We start from the raw sequence: 23003 nt of genomic DNA, 5'->3' as shown, positions 1-23003 counted from the left end.
CTCTTTCTAGACCTTTTACATGCATTAATACATTTAGAATCCTCACTAAAAATTAGTTAAGATTCTAACCTGAAGCAATGTATCATAATAAACAAGTAATCATAATAAATGCTTAAAAAAAATGTTTCTGCAAAAACACAAGTGATAAATGAAAAGTTGTACTTCACTAATTAGTTACATTTGAACTATGTCAAGTACGTAATGGAAACCAAAACTGTGAAAATACATAGAGTTAAAGTCTCAATGAATAACATCAGTTCACCAATTTGAACAATGGAAATGTTTAATAAGCCATAATGTAAACGGGGTTAAAAATAGGGATCAAAACATGACCCATTTCTCACCTTTTTTGATATTAGCGGTATGGTAACCTAGTCTACAATGTCCTCTAGTTATTGTAAAGGGGGAAAAAGTTAATTACAAAATGCTAACCAAGAATGTCAGTGACATTAGCATTACCTTTTTTTTACATCATCTGTTAAATGATAGCCATTAGTGTTTCAGTTTGGCCGATGAAAGTAAAGCTCAAAGGACTCTAACAAAGATCTGGAATGTCTTGCAAAGAAGAGTAAAGTAGGTTTGGTGATGGTCACCAGGATCAGCCAAAAGTCCAGTAACTGCCAGAAATGTCTGTAAAGCCTGACCGAGTCTGACAAGGAAGATCTGTGGCCCAGTAACGCATGCACATCAGCAGGCCCCACAACTGGGTTCAGGCCCACCTATACTGTCACGCTGAAGTTTAAATGCAGCTCCCTGGTGAGATTTCTTGCAGTGCTTCCTCAGGCAACTCTACTCGCATCGGGGCTGCCCTGGGCAGGCAGGAGCTGGGCACCAGGCCCCGACCCAAGCAGCTTGTGGTAATTTATGCCCCTTACCTTGATTTAGCCCAAAACATGCAGCTGAGAACGTTTGCACGTCCCACTCAGTTTATGTTCCAAAGGACCAGTGACTGTTTAATAATATTAGTACTAACAATTTCTTCTGACTACTTTCCCTTACAGTGGGTTCACAGTGATTCTGAGGCACTGCTGGTTCGGCTAAAAGCCTTGGGAAGAGCCCTCATTTATGGTATCTATCTGCCACACGGCCATCCCACTCCAATTTTCCCTCCGTTGTGTTTCACGGGTTGGAACACGTAGCTAGGTGGCCAATTCCGAATAGCTGCGCTACGTTACTTCAAGAAAGATTAAGCGTCATTACTTTTGGCTAATTGTTGTATGGCTGACAGACACACCTGACACATTTACAGCCTTTGGAAAAGAAATCTAGGCAATTGCTTGTAAGGCTTTGTCCAACCCTTCTAATGAAACGATAGGGATTGTTTTGCAGCACTAAGAAGACTTAAAAGAATTGGGGACAATTTTAGCGATACCTCTGCTTCAATACCCAATTTAGGAAAATTGGATACAAATTGACATTTCTCATAAGTAGGTGGTTGAGAAAAATATTAGTATTTTTTCATCTTCCAAGTAAAGGTACTGTCTTTTCTTTCTAGCTAGGATGAATTTTGAAGTCCCTTCTCAAGTGCAAGTTCCAGTCCTAATCCCTCTTGGTTTCAGAGAAGTACTGGTAAAACTAGTATTTGACCACTATTTGTATCACTCAAAGCATATTCCTGCCAAAAAGCCATGAAAGGTTTCAAGTCATTTTCTTCAAGTTATTTTCTGAGTTGTTCTCTAACTGAGCAGACTCAGGCATGAAACTTCACAATGAAAGTACTGTTTTGTTATGCAAAGAGCCAAGCACAGCCAGGTTTTGTTTTCAAATCAAAATGATAAATAAAACATAAGGAAAATAAAAAGGCTTGCAGTATAAAAAAAAAAGTTGTTAAAAATGAAGAAAGTAAATGTCTGAAAATTTTAGCTCAACAGCCACTATAGTTTAGAACAAAAACAGGAGCTCACACATTTGTTGCTTATTTCACTAGACAAAACTAGAAATACAGATGATTTCACAGGAGAATTTTTGATAAAGTTAACTTTTCACAACAGTTATCTGAAATACTTTTCATGTTGACTAATGTCTTCTGCATAACCCCAGCAGAAATATAGGCTACTTTATAAAGGCATCCAACGATCAAGATGTCCAGTCACTGAAAATCCACCCCAATGCAAATCTCAACACACTTACCATCTCTCAGCATTCACCCGTAGGAAACCAGTGATGATATTCTGTCTATATCTTCTGTGTATTTTTGAGCTGACTGTGTGTGGAGTAACACAGGAGACCTCCTGTCATCTCACTTTCCATCTCATGGGTCAAGAAAACTAGCAACAACAGCATCTGCAGACTCATCTGTCTGTGAGGCAGAAGAATTCCTCTCGATTTAGGCCAGAAGTGATCTTCAGTTTCTCCAGTTATTTTTTCTGTCATTTCTGTGTTTTTTGTTTGTTTTTTTTTTGTTCAGCACTTGGTGTATCACCCGTGTCAGATGAGACTGAAATACTGTTTGCCTCGTGATTCTTTGAGCTGAAGATTCACACTTCCCTTGAGAGGTATATTGTCAAGCACAAAATGCCTAAAAACAGCATTCAGCCAAGTAAGAGATGATGGTCACTAGTGCCAGCATTAATCTCACTGCTGTGATAACACAAGGGGCTGGATGACCTCCATACCGTCAAAGCTGAAGAAAAGTTACATCCACTGCCCGAGCACCAGTTGTGTTAACCACAAAAATATCTTTAATAAGCAAAATAATGACCACAATAAAATACCTTTAAGTGGGAAAAGCACTTGGTGAGAAACACATTAAGTGCTTGTATAGATGCACAAATCCCAGTCACCCCCACAGCCCATACCTGGGAGAATAAATAACAGAGCAGTCAGAATGCAACGTTCAGCTCTCAAGACCAGAAGAGGAATGAGGTAATTAAAAACATTAGCCTCTTATCTAGCCTTGTTAAATTCAGGACTTGCTTAACTGTCTTCTACCCAGCTGAGCAACATCAAGCTGTTTAAGAAACACCCAAGCAAGGGCTTTTGGGAAACAGCCAGAGCTTGAGGACTCTTTATTAGCTTCAGGGCTTAAATAAGAAAATCTGGAAAGCTCTTCTAGTGTTTCAGGAAGCTACAAAATGAGTTAAAACCATTAATTGTACAATTACAGGTGATGTTCTGTGGCTGAACATACCTTCTCAGCCATCTTTACCAGATTTTCTTAGAAATAATTCAAAGATCCCAACAGGCAATGAATCAAAAACACTGTCTTGGAGATCTCATACGTAAGAGTGTGCAGTGAGCAAATGCAATCATTACAATACAGAGACAAATTTACAAAGTAAATATTTCCTGTTTTTTTCTTAATTCAAATGTCATTTTCATATCAATGTTGTCTAAAACACAACATAATATTAGATACTACACACTAAGAATGGGTATGAATAGTTTCAAAAGTAGTTGTACCTATTTTTTCTGTTTAAGGTCCGATAATTACGTATGTGCTCAATGTTCAATCACAACAGAACTCAAAAATTCCCAAGTCATGAATTTGACTTCAAAGTAATAAGAACATGTAGTATTTTGAAGGATGGAAGAAAGGTAAAACAGTGATTTACTTTTGGATTTTTGAACACCAAAGGCTGCTGCTAACACCTCTTTAAAACTCTCAGCCTTAAATAAGTTTATAAAGGTGTCTGGGTGCAGCTCCAAGTGGGATGCAGAAGCTGCCGGACACCGAAGCCACTCCCATAAGATGTAAAGCGAGGGTGTACTTCATACCAGGAGATTTGTAGCAATCCCCTGCTACTGGACAAAGTTTTCCTGAAAGTGTGAGCTCCCCTATAAGTTGCTCAGCAGGGAACTCTATTAACCCTGTGAGCTGACCGAAGTGGTCTGATGCATGCAAAATGATTAAATTTGGGGATAATCACAAACAGCGGTATCTCCAGAGTACAAAACATGACCTGTTTTTTTTAATTGCTCACAAAACATCTCCAAGGTGACATGGATACAAATCACTAAACTTGAACTTGCCAGGATCCAGCGCTGTGAATGACTCACCATAAGAAGGGTTTGGCTGTGACGCTTTGCCAGTTTGGTCAACAATCTGTCAAATGAAGAAATTTTCAAAATTATACATTTTCAAAATACTTGATAACTTAAGGTTTTAAGGTTTTTCTCCCTTTTTCAGTATGTTATTGACTGAAGAAGTACCAGACTATTTAATTTTGAAATGTAGAACTGCTACAGACTGTAAGCCACGGTAGGTATCTGCATCTACAGACTGGGAATTCACCCAGGAAGAGCACCTGAAATAAAATCTCCTGATTTCAAAAGCCCTAAATACTATTTCTTGCAATGTGTTTGCAGTTAAGAAGCTTGAGAGACTCTCTTTTGTTTAGCTGAAATTAAAGATGATAATCTAAAGTCTCAAAACCCTGAATCACAAAAATTTGTCACATTTCTCCTTATAAAAATGTTCTATAAAAATCTTCATTACATTATCTCCATGATGGGGTGAATGAACTCTAAAAAGGAAATTCTGTAATTGGGTCTGAAGTTAGAATCCAGTCATGAAATAACAATTTCCTTGAGTATCAAGACATTTGCTTATAAGGCCTCTATTTATTACGCACCTTTTGTTTTCACATCATATAGCTTCAACTCTTCTGAAAGAGACTAAACGGAGACTATTTTTAATTTTGTTACCAACAACTGTGAAATAATCCTTACAATTCAGTAATACCAGTCCAGGAATGCTTACAATTAAACAATTTGCAAATGTGGGCTGGATATAATTAGTATGGCTTGATGAATGAGCTCCTTTCTTTGCATTTTTAACAGTCATGGCTATGTTGATCTGAGAACAGAATGCTTTTAGCATCAATGTCCATTTTAGCTAGTAATGCACAGCTGAAAGCATATTCAGATTTTACCCACTACACCTTTTCTTATATTTCCCATCACCAACACAGAACTGCATCTGGAAGGGTTTTCTTAAAACGGATTGATCACACATGAAACTGTTCACAAAGGCAGGTATGAGTCTTTTCAGTTGTGTGTATCTCTGTGGCTACATACTACTTCCAACCATTATAAATAAAAAAAAGGTTGAAATGCAATAAGAATTACAGGTACACCTCATCTTCTGACAGTGTTACGTCTGGACAATTACAGCATTACATTGGCATGCTAAATGACAACTTGCATATTCACAGTGTTAATGTATTCATAGTAAATAGCTAATTAATTTTCATTTTGTTTCCATCATAGAAAAGCTGATTTAAAAATATCAACGCTTTTTTTTTTTTTCCTTTTTTTTTTCCCCCTTTGGCTTGTCCCGAAATGGGAATTAAAATTACAAGCTTTTTCTGTTTTGGCAGTTAAAATGTATGTATGCAAATGAGGTATAGATATACAATGCCAGAGCTGGGTAGGTCCTTCTGCCTTTTCATTTAATAAAATAAATACTTGTATGCAAACATCAGATCTCATCCTAGAGCTAATATATACAGCTAATATATAATTACTATGAGATTAGATGTGATCCTAATCTAATAGTAATCAGGGTATAAGTGAGGTGGGATTTTCAAATGAACCCTTCAGCAGAGGCCAGTTCAGTGTCTCTTAGTGTCAGTTCAAGCCCTTTTGTTAGACAGACCCTAACACACTGCTATTTTACTGCCTTCAGACAGACTGATCATTCTTCCAGCCAAGCAAAGCGGCTTTTATCCCTAATGTTTCAACATTTAAGAAGACTGTGAAACTGGGTAGGAATTTCACTACAGTCCGTTCTGGGGCCCTGCAACCAGCTTCAGAGTGAGCAGTGTGAGAGGTGCAGTGTGAGCAGAGTTATTGCGGTGTGAGCAGACTTATTCACAGCTAGTTTCCCTGAGTTTGGATAGTATTACGCATACAGCGCTGTACTAGGAAATTCGGCTAATCCCCCCAAACTGTTGTATTCAGAGTACCCCACGTTACCCACAGGCAGGGCTCTGCACCCTCTTACACAAGCGGACTTCTGAAGAACAAAGTGATGGTAGCCAGCGGACCTTGCACTGCTGAAGGAACATCCTGTCCAGCCAAAACGTCAGAGGAAAAGTTCTGGTGCAAGCAGAGACAAGTTACATACTCCTACAGAACAGTTCAGTTGGCTTCGTGTAACTCTTTCCCTCCTGCTCAGATACTGGTATGCTCCCATTCCTGCTCTCCTAGCCACGTGGAGCACACACTCTTCGGCCACATGTTAGATTTCATACTTTATATTATTTAAATACCACGGCACTGTGTGTTATTAATCAAAATCTAAATATTTTGGAGCTGTTTGTTAAACAATTTTCTAGCATCAAAACCTTAAAAATCACAATCTGAGACACTCAGCTGCCTTGAAGCTCTCTTCAGAGAGCACTTCAAAGAGTAACCCTTTCGTAGAGGTCACTTCACTATAGACAACCCTGTGAATGCAAGGAAACATTTTTGTTTTAAAAGTTAGCAAGAACAAAATGTTATGTAATAGCTTTAAATTGTTGGACTATTTAGGAAGTCATGTTAAAATAGTCAGGTTCCACGATGAGGCTTGTCTTATAAATTTTGGCATGCGTAAGCTACAAAGCATGTCTATTATTAATTTCAGAAATAGTTGTGGGTACCTACAGTGAATTAAACTGTCACTTCTGATGTAATTATTAAGCAAGATTACAGACCCTGCTCAGAAGTTCAAATAGTGGTCGTTTCAAAAGTTCCCTCGGTAGTTCTGAGTCCTAAGGCAACCTACAATGACTTTGTCACACCGGACCACGGTATGAAAGCTCTTTTTGTTTAAAGCCTCTCTTCTCAACCCCACTTACAGCACAGTGGTGTGAAAGCAAGAGATTGTGGCTGTCGATACATTAAATACATCTCATTGACATTTTTCACACGGACATGCAAACAATGCGGAGCGTAACAAAGGCGCACGTGGTACCTGTCACTCGACTTCAAACCTGCAGATTTGTTGCTGGTTCGAAACGGTCTCAGACTGAACAACCTAGCTGCAGCAAATAACATCTAGCGGGCAGCCGTGTGGATGAACATCCTTCACATTATCAATCAGACTGCAGGAATCTGTAGGACCACTTCCACCTTTTTTATAGAAAGTGATGTCTGATCAAGGAGAGTTAAATCAGCCCCGTCACAGCTCCGTTGCTAAACCAAAAAGAGACACTTGAGCAGACATGCTAACACTGGACCTGCTGTATTCTGAAAAGTGGAAACAAATCGACATGGGTATGCTTTTAAATACTGCAGAACTGGGGGGGGGGGGGAGGATTAATTCAGCTACACATCAGAAAAAAATTCTCAGCTACTCAGGAAGAAATTGCGATCCCTTCTGAATTTTCAATACAGAGCTACAAATCATGTGATTTGTGATGCTGTTTTAAGCATTGCTGTTTGCAGGCTTCACAAACGGAACAGAAGACACAAGTAACAATGTAATTCATGGAACCTTTTCCTATTCAGTGATAACTACTTAAAAACCAAAACAACTTACAACATGGTCGTAGCTGATTACAAAATAACCCTTTCAAAAAGAAATAATTTTGTCCCTAGATCTACTGAATATTTAATAATGACAAAAATGCAGGACATGCAATTTAGAAAGTAAATAAGGATGCATATTTTGACTTTGGAAAACACTGTGTCCAAGGTTATATACTTTGAATATGAAAGAAGTATAATGAGAGAAAAAGTGGTCAATCTGTGCAATCATGTAACATTTGAATAGCTGGTGCCTCAGTTTCCCCTTCAAATGAAAAAGAAAGTACAACAACTACTCTTCAGAGGGGCAGCTACATTTGATGAACTGATAGGCATTAAAATTGTTTCTAGAAAGAAGATGGTATTAGCAGACAAATTATTAAATATAATAATCTGAACATGTTTGCCACTGTCAAGTGTGTAGATGGCCTGGATAAGTGATTTTTTTCTTAGTCATGCAAACTGTTTGAATCCAAAACAAAACTGCCAGCACTTTCAGGGCAGCATCAGTGTTTAAAGGGGATACCTTTTCTTTTGCTTTTTCCGATTGCTTTATAGTAACTTTTGTTTGATTATGTTAAACCTCTCTCATCTACAATATTTACTTTAAGAATTTAGCAAAATATGTATTGTATCTCCTATCTCCTTTCTTCCTCCTTTTTTTTTTTTTGGTAGGTATATATATGTCCCTAATAGGTCAAAATCTAATTCCTGGTATTTAGAATACAGACAGTGTACCAAAGTAGAATCTTTAAAGTTTGGTCTGATCCAGATTTTCATGTATGGCAAAATTCTACCAACAGGTATCAAATGTCTTGTTCCATGGCTAGTGATCAGCTCTGAATCCCATCCTTACTGATACTTGCTCTTTGGAGATGAGGGAAAAAAGAAAAAACAACAACAACAACCGCACAACATGTTTTATAAAGCTCAAATTGGCCTTATCAAACAAAACATCTGCTAGATTTGTGAGTGACTTGTGACAGCAGGAGACATCAGCACTGGCCTCACCAAGAGAAGCCACTGCAGTTAATGGAAGCTATTATGGAAGAATTCTGGCAAGTATTTTTTTTTTCAAACAGGATAAAAAAAAGTAGAAGAATATGTTATGTTGTTATGGCAACAGCTATTTGAAAAATACTGTAACAAAAGGCAATCGAATATCAAACTACCAAGCTGGTAGTTTGACTGTTTGGTTTTCCTCTTAAGCAGCTGATTTTACAGAGATCCCCTTCCTCTTCCTTTCTTGGCCACAAGTGTGTGCGCACAGGTAAGAGAGCCTCTGCAAACAGTCCGTGTCCACAGAATATCTGTCCTGGAGCTGCAAAACTTGAGATATGGCAGATTTTTACATCTGACTGGAAGAACAACCAGTGTTATATGGGCTGAGTGCCTCGCTCACATAACAATAAAAGCACATTTTGTAGTATTTCCAGTCTGCGCTTTTGGCACAGAGATATTCTGGGACTCCTTGGTTACAGGATCCCACCAGCCTCTCTGCAAGTACCACATCAACTGCCAGAACAAAGCAGTATCACTTGTGTGCCGCGTGCGAACCTGCACCTCCCCGGCCACGGGGAGAGCAGGGGTCCCGCACACTCTGAGGATTTCAAGCACGGTGCAATGACCTACCTTTCCAAGGCCCGCAGCTGGATCACCTACTTTATAATTTTTTTTAAAAGTTTCTCTGAATGAACCCAAGTTTCTCCATGTACTAACCCTCACCTTACTTTGAGGTACTCATGTAGGGTTTCTCCTGAAGCCAGTGAGTAACAAGCTGGGTAAGGACTACACCGCCTGGCTATGCGGTGTTACCTACCGGTGTATGTACAGGGGTACTCCGAAAGAGCTTGAGGACACTGCTTCCTCTTCCTTTCAGACCTATATTTTGATTCATCATGTCTCCAAAAAAACTGACAAGCACCACACACTGCTGTCTCAGGCTGAACACACCTAGGAGCTTTGCTAAGTTTCCTCCAAATGGCATAATAGAGTTATACAGCATAAGTATTGCATAGGTATGGCGAACATCATATTTCTTAATACAGAGGTGAGAACCTACATTTTGTTTCACTGCTTTCAATCATTCTGAGGTGCTCAACAGTCTGCTTTTACACCGAGTCCCATTGTGATGAGATTAACTAACATGTTTTATCTAACAGAAATACGAACTGGGGAGGGGGGGATGATACAGACATTGGCTTCTAGTTGTTTTGCCATAACAGAGAATTTTGGAGTTGCATCATTTTCTAACTAGGCAACTGTTAACACTGAAAAATAGTCACGTTAGTGTGCAACAACAGCCCTGAGAAATGTTGAAGTTAGATAGCAAAAACTCACAACAACTTATTTTCTATCTGTTCTCTGCAACTGTTCAAACTCAGAAATAATGTGCTATGTAAGTCCTACTGACACTCGTAGGTATCTATGGGACCGGGTTTGGAAACTGAATGCAAATGGCGGCATTTTCAAACCCACCCCAAAATCCCTGGAGCATTTCAGACATTCCAGTCAAAGTGATTCTTTAATGTGGGACCTACTTACCACATTTGTTTTACATTAGAAAACGCTGTATAGGTTGTTTACATTTGGAAAAGTCAGTGGAGAGAGATTTCTGTAAGTGTTCGGAAAGAAAGATTGCACCGTTACTGTAGCAAGGACAATTATGGACAGACACAGGTAATAGCTGTTTAAAAAATGTTAGGAGCATTATTGTGGATAATAGACATTCTTTTCTTATCATTGCCCTTACCCGAGTTTCCTTTCCGTCGGTGTTGTCTGCCTAGATTGCTTAAGACAGCTGCAGTCCTCTCATTTACATTAAGGTAACAAAAAGTTGACTGCTGGGTTGTCCCAGACGGAGTTCATCTGTACAAAGGTCTGAAACTGTGAGGGAATACCTAAAATGTCAGACATGTCCAATATGTAGTGCTGCTGCAAATTATCACCTCTTCCAGGTCAGAAAGGCCAAAATAATTTCCAGCTCTATTTTTCTGAAAGCCATTTTCATTTAATCTGTCCTTTACAAATGGTAAATTTAATGAGAACTTCAGGAACAACTCAAACTAAAATTAAGAAAAAACCTTGATATATATGTATTCAATTCAAATGTATTTCAGTAAGCAACAACCTGGCCACTATTGAAACAGTTCTCAAGTACTATTGAAATAATAGGTATGTTCGCGAAGGAAACCTGCTTTCTTTTAAAGCGACTGTATGCATTATTTCGGCTTCTTCTGATAATAGCGCATTTAATACCAAGGCCAAGACGCAATCAATCTTTTTTGTTGGAAGGAAGTGCCGTATTGTACCCGGAGGCTTGTGCTCACCCGGCAGCTCCAATCTGCCGAGCAGCCCGAGGTTCAGCGGGGCTGCGGCTCGCCCGGCCCCCGCCGCTCCTCTCTTACCTCCATGGGGTGGGGGCAGCACGGGAGGTGAGAGCGGGATGGGGAAGCGAAGAGGTCTGCCTCTGAAGAGACACTGAATTAGGCTGGAGTGAATAGCCGACGTCCTCTGTAATTATACACACATTGAACTCTTTACAGTTGACTTAAGTTACATCGAACTGCATTGGTGTGGCCCTCCGTATTGATTAAAAGCAGCATCTATTTACCTTAACAATAAATGTGGAGATTAGTAAAAGTTCACTTGATCACAATAAGAAGACTGATAATTAAAGGGCAATGCAACCCAGATGGAATGTAAGTGCCTGAAGCAGCATGATAGGAAACATAGGCTGCTTTTTCACAAGAGAGTATAAATGCATAGGGTAAGGCTTGCAGAAAGCACTTCGAGTAGACAGTGTCTGTAGGGATACTTGAAGGAGGAGAAGGCCAGAGCCCGTCCCAAGAAGGCTGGCGCAGTGCTTCTCCTGGGCAAAGTGATAAACACAGCGCTCTGGAGAAGGAAAAAGACCTAAAAGCACAATGGCTAAGGGGACAATCTCCGCAAAACCTTTGAAAGCAGCCTCCACATCTTTTACTCTTCTTTCGCATCTTCTCTGTAAGAAAGAACAACTGTAAGGTAAGCAGGACACACTGTGAGCTCTGTGTGTTAAGCTCTTGATGGTGTAGGCTCTAGCAGAAAGGGAAGGATTGGGTTCTGTGTGACAGGCTCAACAGAAACACTCCCTCTCGCATCACAGCATCTCCTATAGGGAAGCGGGAGGAGGGCTCGTATTCCGATTGCATCCATCCTTCAGTTTACACGGCAGATGCTGCGTTTTCCTAATCCCTTTTTATCAAGGAAAGAAGCAGCTGATGACTAGATTAGTAAGTGAATAGTCTCAGTGCCATATGAACAACTTGGAAAATCAGACTCTGAAGTGGTTGTACACACGCTTTGCGACAAAAGGGTCATATCCCTTGACAGGATTTGACACCCTTCCCTTGTTTCTTTTCTTTGTCCCGGTATCGATGCACCCTGTGCTTAACTCCTTGCAGAAAATGACGTGATGAAACAGTGACTTTTGACAAGCATTGTAGCAATTTCTGGAGGCCAGAACGTAGAAAAGAGATGACCAGATCGCTACTGAAACACCAACGATACCTGGGATCTTAAATTAGTAACATTCTCTCGTGTGCTATCTCAGAGCAAATTTCCAGCTGAAGAAAGACTGCCAACGTATTTGTTTTCCTAACAAACAGTGCCACCAGTTCCACCGGTCCCATCTGAGCGCTGCTTTAAAGATCAGCCTGGTTAGCTGGCACTGCGTGTCCCCCTCAGGAGTTTAGATTCAGAGCACTTCAGAGCTGGCTAACACCAAGCTGTCGGCTCACTCAGCTTGTAGAGAGGACAGCAATTTTGAGCACTAAGGAGCAGGGCAAGTGAGGTTAGCGAGAAGGTAAGGGAAACAGGAGAAACAGAGGCCCTCCACTGAATTATGGCAAAACACAGTCCCGCTGCTTCTGACCCGGGCCAGCCTCCCCCTGCCCCTCGCTCTGGGAGGCATTGCCCGGGTGCCAGCCCTTCCCTGCCCCTTCTGACCGGCAGCAGGCAAGCAGGCCAAGGCCTACCGGCAGCCGCTCTGGCCTGGTGAGCACCTGACAGGCCACCACCTTGGGCTGGAGCTGCTGGGCACAGCAGGCCGTGCCCTACTGCTTCCCTCCTCACCTGGCAGCCCCAGCACCTCAAGGGCTGGTAGGTCCACACCCCTCGGTCAATATAAGGCTAGGAAGCCACCCCACCGCTTCGTTACGCAAATGGGCAACTGCTGCTTTCCTCCTCGCCTCGCACGTGCCCAGCGGGCCGGGGGCTTGTTTCGGGAGCAGCCAGGATCCCTTTGTTTCCTTCCCCCCTTCAGGTAGGGGGTGAATTAATCCCTCTGGAAAGCAGCAGCACCCCCGTGCCCACAGCCCCTGCCACCAGGGATCGGCACGGTCTCAGGATGGAGGAGCCGAGCCTGTCTCTTTGCATGCAAGTTTTCAAAATAAATCGCTTTTGTTGTTCACAGCTGTGATGAATGGACACGCAGGGCCAGGTTGGCCGCCGGAACAGTACAATGGATGCGAGCAGGTTTTTTTTTCTTTGCCATATAAATCATTCACATTGTTTAAGGTACATTGATCAATCTAATGGCTTGTAATAGGCTCCTAATTGCCACTAGGAAAGTACCGCAAGCTTGCATTTGGACGTGAAATGGTTCATGATCCGGGCTGAAATTCACCTTAGGCTGGAGCGCCAGCAATTACAGACGCGTCGGGAGCGGCTCCGCGTGTCCCGGTCCCGAGCCTGGGACAGGGGAGGGGACGGGGGGACCCGCAGCCACCGGGGGACCCGCCGGCCGGGTTTGGCGGCCACGGCGGGCCGGGAGGAAGTTTGTAACGTCGGTCGCCTCGCCCGCTCCCTACGTGCCCGCACCCCCGCCGACAGGCGGCCGGCTCGCCCCAGAAGCCGGGGGCGAACGGAGCCGGGACGGGCCCCGCCGGGCTGGGCTCCGGCCCCCGCAACAGGCTGCCGGGGAGCCCGGCCGAGCCGAGCCGAGCCGAGCCGTGCCGCAGCCGGGGCTCGCCGCGCCGCCGAGCAGGGGAAGAAGCGGGAGGGAAAGCGGCCCCCGTACGGCGCTCCTCGGGCTTCCCCGGCGAGGCAGCGCACGGCTCCGTGCCGCCGCTGAATAATCTCGCAGTAATTGCGGTAATTAAAATCACCGCGCAGCCGGCAGTCACCTTCCTTCCCCTGCCACCGGCCTCGCCTCTACCCGGCAAGGCGGCGGCGGCGCTGAGCGGAGCGGGAGGGCTCCGAGGTGCGGTCCCGAGGGAGGCAGCGCGGGGCAGCGCCGCTCCGGCAGCCCCCGGGCACTGCGGGGCGGCCCCCGGGGACCCCCGGGACCCCCAGCGCCGGGTCCGGGCCGAGCCCCGTCTCCTGCCCCCGCCCGGGTCCGGCTGCAGGGCAGGAGCAGGAGCGAGGGCTTTACGTGGCCGGGATCGGCGGCAGGCTCGGGCAGAAATTGTTGGAGAGTGCCATAATTTCCATTTAATTTCCATGATCTATTCGATCCCGGGGCTCATTCCCTTTTTATTAACCATAAAAAGATTCCCTTCTAATCAAAAGCCGCGCTTCATCTTTCCCCGCAAATGAGAAAAGTCTACAGCAGAAAGAATTCAGTGGGCTCAACAGGCACCGAGGGCTGTATTTCAGCACCGTCTCTATCTATTCGTCCCCCTTTTAATACCTCCTCTTTGGCAGAATAGTGGGGAAGCCTTTTCTTAACTGAAGTTATTAATTTATCACCAGGTCCCCCTCTGCGTTGCTCTGATAATCAATGGTGGTTTCTAGATCACGTAAATGAAAAGTATAATTGAGGGAGAGAGAGGGAAGGAGGGAGGGAGGGAGAGGTTCGCATGGCAGTCCTGGTGGCAGGGGAGGAAAAAAAAAAAAAAAAAAAAAGCAGGACGCAATTATTTGCCCAAGCGATGAGCATTTTGTCTGTTTCCTGCACACGTCCCTTCTGCTTGGCAGAAAATCAGGCTGCTGCTCTTGAACTTGGAAGGCTTCGCCCCTTCCCCACCCGTAACATCCCCGTGTAAAACTCCGTGCCCCTCCTAGGACTCGCGGGAAATTGTGCGGCAACCTCGCGTTTAACTGCCGGTAAATCGATTTATTTGGGGAATATTTGGCAGCCCCTTCCCGGAGCTCGGCTTGAGGAGAAGAGCCGTTTCATCTGACGCTCTCGCACGCGAAGCCGGGAGCCTCCCAATCAGCCCTAATGAACGAATTGTTTCCCTGCTTTACCTCCGAAAGGCACCAACTTTAGCGCTTGCACAGATCAAAAGACACGCGTGAGGGGAAGATGGGAAACAATATCGCTCAAAGGAAGCGAACTGTTGCGTTTAATTAGGCTATTCTTCTTTATTAGGATTCACATTGAGATTTTTTTTTTTTTAAGATTTCTGTTGATTTAAACATAATGTATTTATGATGTAAATATATGCCGAGATGAAAACGTCACGGATCAATTGTGAAGGACCCGGATACATAATTTTAAAAAATCAGTTTCAGTTTATGTGAGGTTCTCACCCCACTTTCGCTTCTTAGTCAGATTTGTTTATGCAGAATCGACATTTAATAGTGCTAATTGCACTCCAGTTAAATTGCCCTGATTGCAGAAAGGGAAGCAATTTTCGTGCTCTCTGTCTGGGTTTGGAAGAAATTGTTTTATATTCACCTCTTTATAAAGAAGTGGAGATAAGGCACCGAGCCTTTGCACAAATTGCACTTATGGGCTGACTGGCAGCATTCAGGCGCTATAATAGAGCATTATTTGGCCGTTTTGAATAATGTAAAGCGTTTGCTGAAAGCTATTCTCCTGAAAATTGCTTTAACTTTTAAAAGGGTGATGATTCACTCCGAACCAGGCCTTTGTTACGTTGTCATTATCCCCCCAAATGTTTTAACAGGCGGCTCGACACTTGAGCATAACACATCGATCTTTGTTTAAAAACTCGGGGTCTGGAGCGCGCAAAGCCCCGCCAGGAGCCACTTGACCCCCCCAAGGCTTCAGCGGGGCTCCCCGCCCGGCCGCCGCCTCCCCTCCCCTTCCCTTCCCTTTCCCCCTTCCCTCGCCGGGGGCCGCGGCTCCGAGCCCCGCCGCGCAGGGCCGGACGCCCCCAGCCCCGGGGGCCTCCCGCAGGACCGGGAGCGGGGCCGGGCACCTGTTGGGGCCGCGCGCCCCCCGCCGCCGCCGCTGCCGGAGCGGGGCAGCGGGGCAGCGGGGCAGCAGCGAAGGTGACCGCGCGGAGCAGCGGCGGGCGCTGCCCCGGGCGGGGGCTGCGGGCCGGGGGGGGGGGGGGGGGGTGTCGCCGCCCGCCGCCCCCCGCCGCGCCCCGGCTCGTGCCGCCGGCCGCTAATTGCGGAGCGTTCCCCGCAGCCCGGCGCGGGAGTCCTCTGCCCGCGCGCGCTCGGCTGGCACGCGCCCCGCGCCCCGGCGCCGAGCACCTCCGCGCGCCTGATTGGCTGCGGGGCCGCTCCGGCCCGCTCCGCCCGCGCCCTCATTGGGCGAGCGCGGCAGGCAGCGGTACTTCAAAGCGGGCGCGCCCCGCACTTAGGCAGAGTTTGGCCCCGCCGCGCCGGAGTGTCCGTGGCGCCGCCGGGGCAGCGCGGCCGCACCGCCAGCGCCGTCCCCGTCCCGTCCCCTCGCGTCCCGGCCAGCCCCAGCCCAGGGCCGTGCTATGGCTACGTCTATACTCGGGGTAAGTCGGCGGCGCGGCACCAATGCCTGCCCTTACGGGGGGGGGAAAAAAAAAGAAGGAATAAATGGGGGAAATAACCGAAGTGCTGCCGCCGTCGCCGTTCCGGTCGCGCGGGGCTGCGGGCGGGGGCGGCCCCGGGGGCTCGGCGCGGGCGGCTCGCTCGGAGAGCTCCCTCGGCCGGGGCGAAGCGGGGCTCTGCCGGCGCTGGGCGGCGCGTCCCCTTTCCTCTTTCCTCCGTTTCTTTTGTTTTTCCCCGATCGACCCGCGGAGCGCTCCGCCCGCCCGGTGCTCGTGCCCGGCTCGGCTCCCGGCGCCGCTCCGCGAGCCCCCGGCCGCCCCGCTGCGCTCCTCGGCGGCGCCGGGCCCCGGCCCCCGGCCGCGCTCCCCGCGGGCAGCCGCCCCCCGACGTGAGCCGGCCCCGGGGCGGCGGGCAGGGCCGGAGCCTCGCTGCCGGCGCGGAGCTCGTCGGGTCCCCGCGGCCGCCCGGCCAGGCTGACGGAGCGCTCCGGCTTTGTGTCTGTCCTAGGAAGAGCCGAGGTTTGGGACCACCCCGCTGGCCATGCTGGCCGCCACCTGCAACAAGATCGGCAACACCAGCCCGCTGACCACGCTGCCCGAGTCCAGCGCCTTCGCCAAGGGGGGCTTCCACCCCTGGAAACGCTCCACCTCCAGCTGCAACCTGGGCTCCAGCCTCTCGGGCTTCACGGTGGCCACGAGCAGGGGCTCCGGCGGACTGGCCAGCGGCACGGGCACGGCCAACAGCGCCTTCTGCCTGGCCTCCACCTCGCCCACCTCGTCGGCCTTCAGCAGCGACTACGGCGGCCTCTTCTCCAACTCGGCGGCGGCGGCGGCCGGCGTGTCGCCGCAGGAGCCCGGCGGGCAGTCGGCCTTCATCTCCAAGGTGCACAGCTCGGCGGCCGAGAGCCTGTACCCGCGGGTGGGCATGGCGCACCCCTACGAGTCCTGGTACAAGTCCGGCTTCCACTCCACGCTGTCGGCGGGCGAGGTGGCCAACGGGGCGGCCTCCTCGTGGTGGGACGTGCACGCCAACCCGGGCTCCTGGCTGGAGGTGCAGAACCCGGCGGGGGGGCTCCAGGGCTCGCTGCACTCGGGCGCCCCCCAGGCCTCGCTGCACTCCCAGCTGGGCACCTACAACCCCGACTTCAGCTCGCTCACCCACTCCGCCTTCAGCTCCACCGGCCTGGGCTCCACGGCCGCCTCGCACCTGCTCTCCACCGGCCAGCACCTGCTCGCCCAGGAGGGCTTCAAGCCCGTGCTGCCCTCCTACACGGACTCCAGCGCGGCGGTGGCGGCGGCCAGCGCCATGATCACGGGCGCCGCCGCCGCCGCCGGGGGGGGCTCGGCCCGCTCCGCCCGGCGCTACTCGGGCCGGGCCACCTGCGACTGCCCCAACTGCCAGGAGGCCGAGCGGCTGGGGCCGGCGGGGGCCAGCCTGCGGCGCAAGGGGCTGCACAGCTGCCACATCCCCGGCTGCGGCAAGGTGTACGGCAAGACGTCGCACCTGAAGGCGCACCTGCGCTGGCACACGGGCGAGCGGCCCTTCGTCTGCAACTGGCTCTTCTGCGGCAAGCGCTTCACCCGCTCCGACGAGCTGCAGCGGCACCTGCGGACTCACACGGGCGAGAAGCGCTTCGCCTGCCCCGTCTGCAACAAGCGCTTCATGCGCAGCGACCACCTGAGCAAACACATCAAAACGCACAACGGGGGCGGCGGCGGCAAAAAGGGCAGCGACAGCGACACGGACGCCAGCAACCTGGAGACGCCGCGCTCCGAGTCCCCCGACCTCATCCTGCACGACGGGGTGGGCGCCGCCCGCGCCCCCGCCAAGGAGCCGCCCGGCGACTCCTAGGGCAGCGCCCGCCGCCCCCAGGGACGCTTCTCCCCCTCGCTCCTTCGCCTTGGGGTCTTGGTTTCTTTCCGTTTTCCGCCCTTCTGGTTTTCTTTCTCTTTTATTTTTTGCTTTTCTTTCCCCGTTTCCTTTTCCCGTCCAAAGGAAAAGCATCCCGAGAGAGGCTGGAGGTGAGAAACTGAACGGGCAGCCCGAGACGGTTCCTCTGTATCGCATAAACAGCTGTATAAATAGGGTTCAAAGAGAAAAAAAAAAAGAAAAAAACACACAAAAAAATACCCCAACCAGATTGTGTTTGCTTATTTTTCTTGTAAATGTTGATCTGATAGGGGGGTCGGGGATTTCCTTTTCTTATCGGTGAATTCCTGAAATTCAGGGAGCTTTTGGGGGTTTCGGTTATTATTTTTTTTTAATTTTAAATTTCTGATGCACTTTGTGGAAGTCAGTATATATGTAAAAGATATTTAAAATGTTGAGTTAACATTTCACTCAGACACACGTAAGTTAAGGTCACTTAAAGAAATTAAATGCGTTTATCTGTATGGAAAAAAAAAGAAACAAAAACAAGATCTCGACATATTTTCATTTTGGTATTATTAAAGGACTCTGAACAATACGCTCGCGGTTTTGTCCTTATTCCTGGCACGGTCGGGGCAGCGGCCGGAGCCCCGCCGCTCCCCCCGGCAGGCGGTAAGGGCCGGGAAAGGAAGGGGCTGCCCCCGGGCGAGGCCAGCCGAAGCGCCCCGCTCGCTCTCTCCGAGCCCCCTCGCTTTTATTTTGCTCCTTCCCCAGCGAAACGAAGCCGAGCCCGAGGCGCGCCGCGCGGCCCCGAGCCGGGGAGGAAGGCTCGCAGCGCCGAGGAGCGATTTATTTAATTTTCAAAGCCTCCAGCGCCACAAGGCTGCCCGGGCTGGGAGGGGATCTCGGGGGAATAAATCGCTAGAGTCAATACTCCGGAAAAGACATTTCATGCCTAAATGAAAATCTTGTTAAATGTTATTAATTTTGACTTAGAGCACACAGCAGCCCCCTGTGCCTTGTATTCCCTTATTAGGGATTCATGTCTTATCAAATATCTAATTAATCTCCTAGACATCATTTGTTCTGGCCAACTTTATCTCAGCTGGTCCACGGGGAAAACTCCGAATATTCTCGGTGACAAAGCTCCCTTGAAGATCCTTTTAATTGTCCAAATTAACTGCACCAAATTTGCATGTCAAACGGTAAAGGGCAACCTGAGATAAAATGTAAACGTTTTAAAAGCCCCAAACTAAGCACTTGATTTGATAACTAGGCTTTTTAATGTTATGGAAGACAACTGCTCCTTTCCTTTTCAAAGACGGTTGATCTATGCAAATAGTGAATTGGAAATGCTTATGTCCCCATGCAGTCAAATGGTCCTTGCATGTTATTTGAATATCAGTGGCTCTGCTATTGAAAAGGTTCAAGGATGCTCTCTGACTTCTTTGTGATTACTCAGTGCAGCGTCTTATTCTGAAGAAAAAAAACTCAGGAATAATTAAAGGCTGGGCTAAGGCCTGGGAACACATTTGGGACAGGAATCTCATTTAGACAGGCTCTTTCAAAATAAGGCACAGTTAAATTGACCAGAAGGCAATTATTGAAATGAAAATTATTTTCACTGCCTTTGTCTCCTGACCACCAACCTAACAGCCACAGTATTTTTTTAAAGGCAAATTGTTAAATGAGATAATTGTGTTATTAAAAAAAAAAAAAAAGAAAGAAAAGGAGGAGGGGGAGGAAGGAAAAAAAAAAAAGTTAATTTAGCCTGCCCGGTACAGATCGGAGGAATACAAATATTTTAATCCGCCACAAAACAGGGGACGCGAATAGCACGGGGAAACGGGCTCGGCGGCCGGCCGGGACGCAGGCATCGCACCGAGCAGCTCGCATCCACCGCTCCGGGCTCCCGGGGCTGCCCGGGGGGCCGGGAGGAGCGGGCCGGGAGCCCTCCCTTCCCTTCCCACCCCTTTCCGTGCCGTCCCTTCCCTTCCCTTCCCTTCCCATCCCGGCCGAAGGGGCGCGGGGCTCCCCGCGGGCCGCCGCTGTCGGGGCTCCCCAGGAATGCGCCGGGTGCGGGGCGGGAGGCGGCTTTGTGTGCGGGGCGGGATACAGCACATCAAAGGGAGCCGTGCGGGTCCGCTTTCTGCCCGGCCGGGGTTACGATTCGCAGCTCAGTGATCAAGGACCTCGCGGCAGTGCCTTTGCCCCTTCGGGTCAGAAAACGTCCATCACCCGCGGGCTCCCCACAAACGGAGAAGGGAGCAGCTCCGGGCCGCGGAGCCGGTTCGTTTAGCCGGGAAAATAGGCAGCATGTCACCTTTTTAAGAATAAATGACACCATTCTTTCGGACGTGTTGGCGATAATTACATGGTCTGGGGAACTTTTCGCACAAAGGACGGCCGGCGCGAGGACCCAGCGCTAAACCCCGTTTCCCCCTCGCCGGCCGCGCCCGAGGGGCACCCCCGGAGCGGGGAGAAAGCCCCGGGGAGAGCCGCTGCCGCCGGGGGTCCCGGGGTCCCTAACGAGAGGGAGGCAGCCCCCGGGCCGAGCCGGTCGGAGCCCGCCGCCCCCCGACACCTTTGCTGGGCTTTTTGTTACGAAAACGCAAGGAAAACCAAGAGCCAAAACAAAAGGCAACGACGGCAGCCACCGAGCAACGGGGGGAAAAAAGGGGGTGGTGGGGGACAACGCCAGGAGAAAAGCTTTAACCAATGCCACCCGCTCGGCCCCTGTCGGGGGACATTGGAAACCTGTCCCCCCCCCCCCGGCGAATTACGGCCCCGACGGCTCGCCTTACACTTTAAAGGCGCCCTCAATATTTTTGCCCTACCGAGAAAACACACGTTTGCCGTGCAAACGCCCTGTCCCGCGCCCGGCCGGCCCCTCGCCGCCGGTGCAAACTTCGCGTGCGGGAGCCGCGATCCCCCGCCACCGTCCCCAAAGGGGCGACGGAGGGAACCTAGGCGGAATCCCGCCCCTCCGGGCGTAATTGGCGCGCTGAGTGTTTATTTTAAGTGAGAACAATTTAGCTCCGAATTTCCTCAAGGAATAACATCCTTAAGGCTTTTTATGTAAAGGCGGGGTGGGGTGGGGGGGGATGGCTGTAGGTTTGCTCTCGGGAGCACGGCGGCTCTTTGGCGACACCTACAGCCCCGAGCCGCTTGCAGCGGGGGCTGGCGGCGGGGATGGGGCTCGGGGGGCGGCGGCGCGGCTTCGCCCGGTGCCCGCCGGCGGGTCCCCCGCCGGCGGGCACCGGGCGAAACCGCGCCGCCGCCGCCGCCTCCTCCTCCTCCTCGGCTCCGTCCTCGGCTGTTTCACCACAAAGCTCGCCAGACGTGCTAATTGCTACCTGGCTGCCGGGGCGCGGAGCCCTCGTCCGCTGGCGAAGATGCGGAGTAGCAGGCTGGCGGAAAATTTTGAGATTTGCCTTTCAGCCTTAAAAGCTTTGCCTCACCTGAGCGCCGTAATTACAGTAATTACGTACATCCAAATTACACGCTAATTAAATTAGAATCAAATCGCTCTAAATCGGAATCAAATGAGGTAGCGGGAATTAATCAATGACAACATAAATAGAGAGCTTCCTTCAGGGGTATTTATTGTAACGATCCGAGAGGGGAACTCGATCGGGAAGTCACCTGCTCGTCGCCTCTCCCCGCACCCAGCCTTCACGCCTCGGCTCCGAGCCCCCCTCCGCCGGCCGCCCCCGGGAGGAGACCCCCGAGCCCGCCCTGTCCCCGCCGACGGGGGGGAAGCAGAGCGGGAGCCGGAGCCTCGCCCTGCCCGGCCCTGCCCCGCCGCCCTCCCTCAGAGCCGCCCGCCCGCCCTCGCCTCACAACTTCTCCCGGCCCCCGCCAGGCTGAGGGAGCCGCCTCACGGCGCCGCGGTCCTCTCACGCGTACACCGGCCACGCGTTAACCCGCATTCCGCGTTTTAATTTTTTTTAAATAAATAATAATAATTTAAAGAAAAAAAACCGCGAGACGTTCTTACCGTCATCTGTGAAGCGACAGCACCTCCTACAGGGCTGGGGAGCGCTGCGGAGAGCGGCCGCGCTGCGGGCCCGGGCGGGCTGCCCCAGCGGAGCCCCGCCGTGAGGGGACTCACCGGGAGCGCCTCGGCCCGGAGCCTGCGCAGAGGGCGCGGGGGAACGCCCCCGGCCTCGCCCCTCGCCCCCTCATCGGGCCCCGAGCCCACCTGGCGCCGCGCCCTGGGGCCGCAGGGCGGCCGGGGAGGTCAGGGCAGGCCCAGCTGCCCGACGGCCGCCTCGTCAGGCGCCGGCCAGCGCCCTCGCAGCGGTAACGGGGAGCAAAGTGGCCTGAGGGAAGGGCTGGGAGCGGCAAGGCTCCCTCCGAAGCCCTCAGGTGGTGGTCTTGGAGATGGGTGTATCCGAAACGGCATTGTCCTGCTTTAACTGCCCTCCACAACGGCCACCGCCGCAGTAAACCCCTGCGATTTACCAGTGTTCCTGTGCAAAAGGGTCAGATGTACTCAGCGTACGCTTCGGCTACACGCAGACGAATACAACGCAGCGCCCACCGCAACGCCTAAAAGCGTCGATGTGGAGCTGCCCTTCCTTCATCGGGGGAAGGCGGTTGCATTGCAGTTGGCACTGGTGGGCACGTTCCTGTGCCCCTGCCACACAGCGACAACCAGACAGACCTGTAAGCAAGAGACCTTTCTTTGGAGAAGAAGCATGTTCCGTCACTTGTTATTCCGTGTATTTTTCATGCTGCATTTAACATGAAAATGTTCCGTGAGAATATGCCTTTTCCCCTATCGCATTACCCTGCCCATCCTCCTTCCCAGAGGGATAATATGTTCTTCACAAGAGATTTTGTTTAGATTGTTTGTATGGGCATTTTAGCCACCTCCTCCCGTTCCTTCTAAACCAGAGCTTTCACTTGCACATTAATATAGGGCCTGACTCTACTGAATTGTGCACGCCCTTTAACTCCCAGCTACT

General features: G+C 49.6%; 2 protein-coding genes across 4 annotated transcripts in view; one reads left to right on the top strand and one right to left on the bottom strand.

Moving 5' to 3' along the window:
* Positions 1–22330, bottom strand: part of OLA1 (Obg like ATPase 1) — a 129209-nt gene extending 106879 nt beyond the window's left edge. The window contains exon 1 of one of the 3 annotated variants that reach the window (XM_080600856.1): positions 22031–22330. In XM_080600856.1, the coding sequence (XP_080456982.1) occupies positions 22031–22036 (6 nt within the window). In that variant the 5' untranslated portion in view covers positions 22037–22330. Of the gene's footprint in view, positions 1–2130; positions 2156–2798; positions 2842–22030 lie in introns of those variants that run through there. The other 2 variants (XM_080600859.1, XM_080600857.1) reach the window with 2 other exon arrangements.
* SP9 (Sp9 transcription factor) lies at positions 15987–18628 on the top strand. Its single transcript, XM_080600852.1, has 2 exons — positions 15987–16142; positions 16669–18628. The coding sequence occupies exons 1-2, from the start codon at positions 16122–16124 to the stop codon at positions 18010–18012; spliced, it is 1365 nt and encodes a 454-aa protein (XP_080456978.1). The 5' UTR covers positions 15987–16121; the 3' UTR covers positions 18013–18628.
* Positions 22331–23003: the final 673 nt, after the last annotated feature.

Source organism: Anser brachyrhynchus, assembly GCF_964034855.1.
Source record: "Anser brachyrhynchus genome assembly, chromosome: 7".
NCBI classification, from domain to species: Eukaryota; Metazoa; Chordata; class Aves; order Anseriformes; family Anatidae; genus Anser; species Anser brachyrhynchus.
The sequence above is the reverse complement of the archived record's forward strand: the minus strand, read 5'-3'. Positions and strand labels throughout refer to the sequence as shown.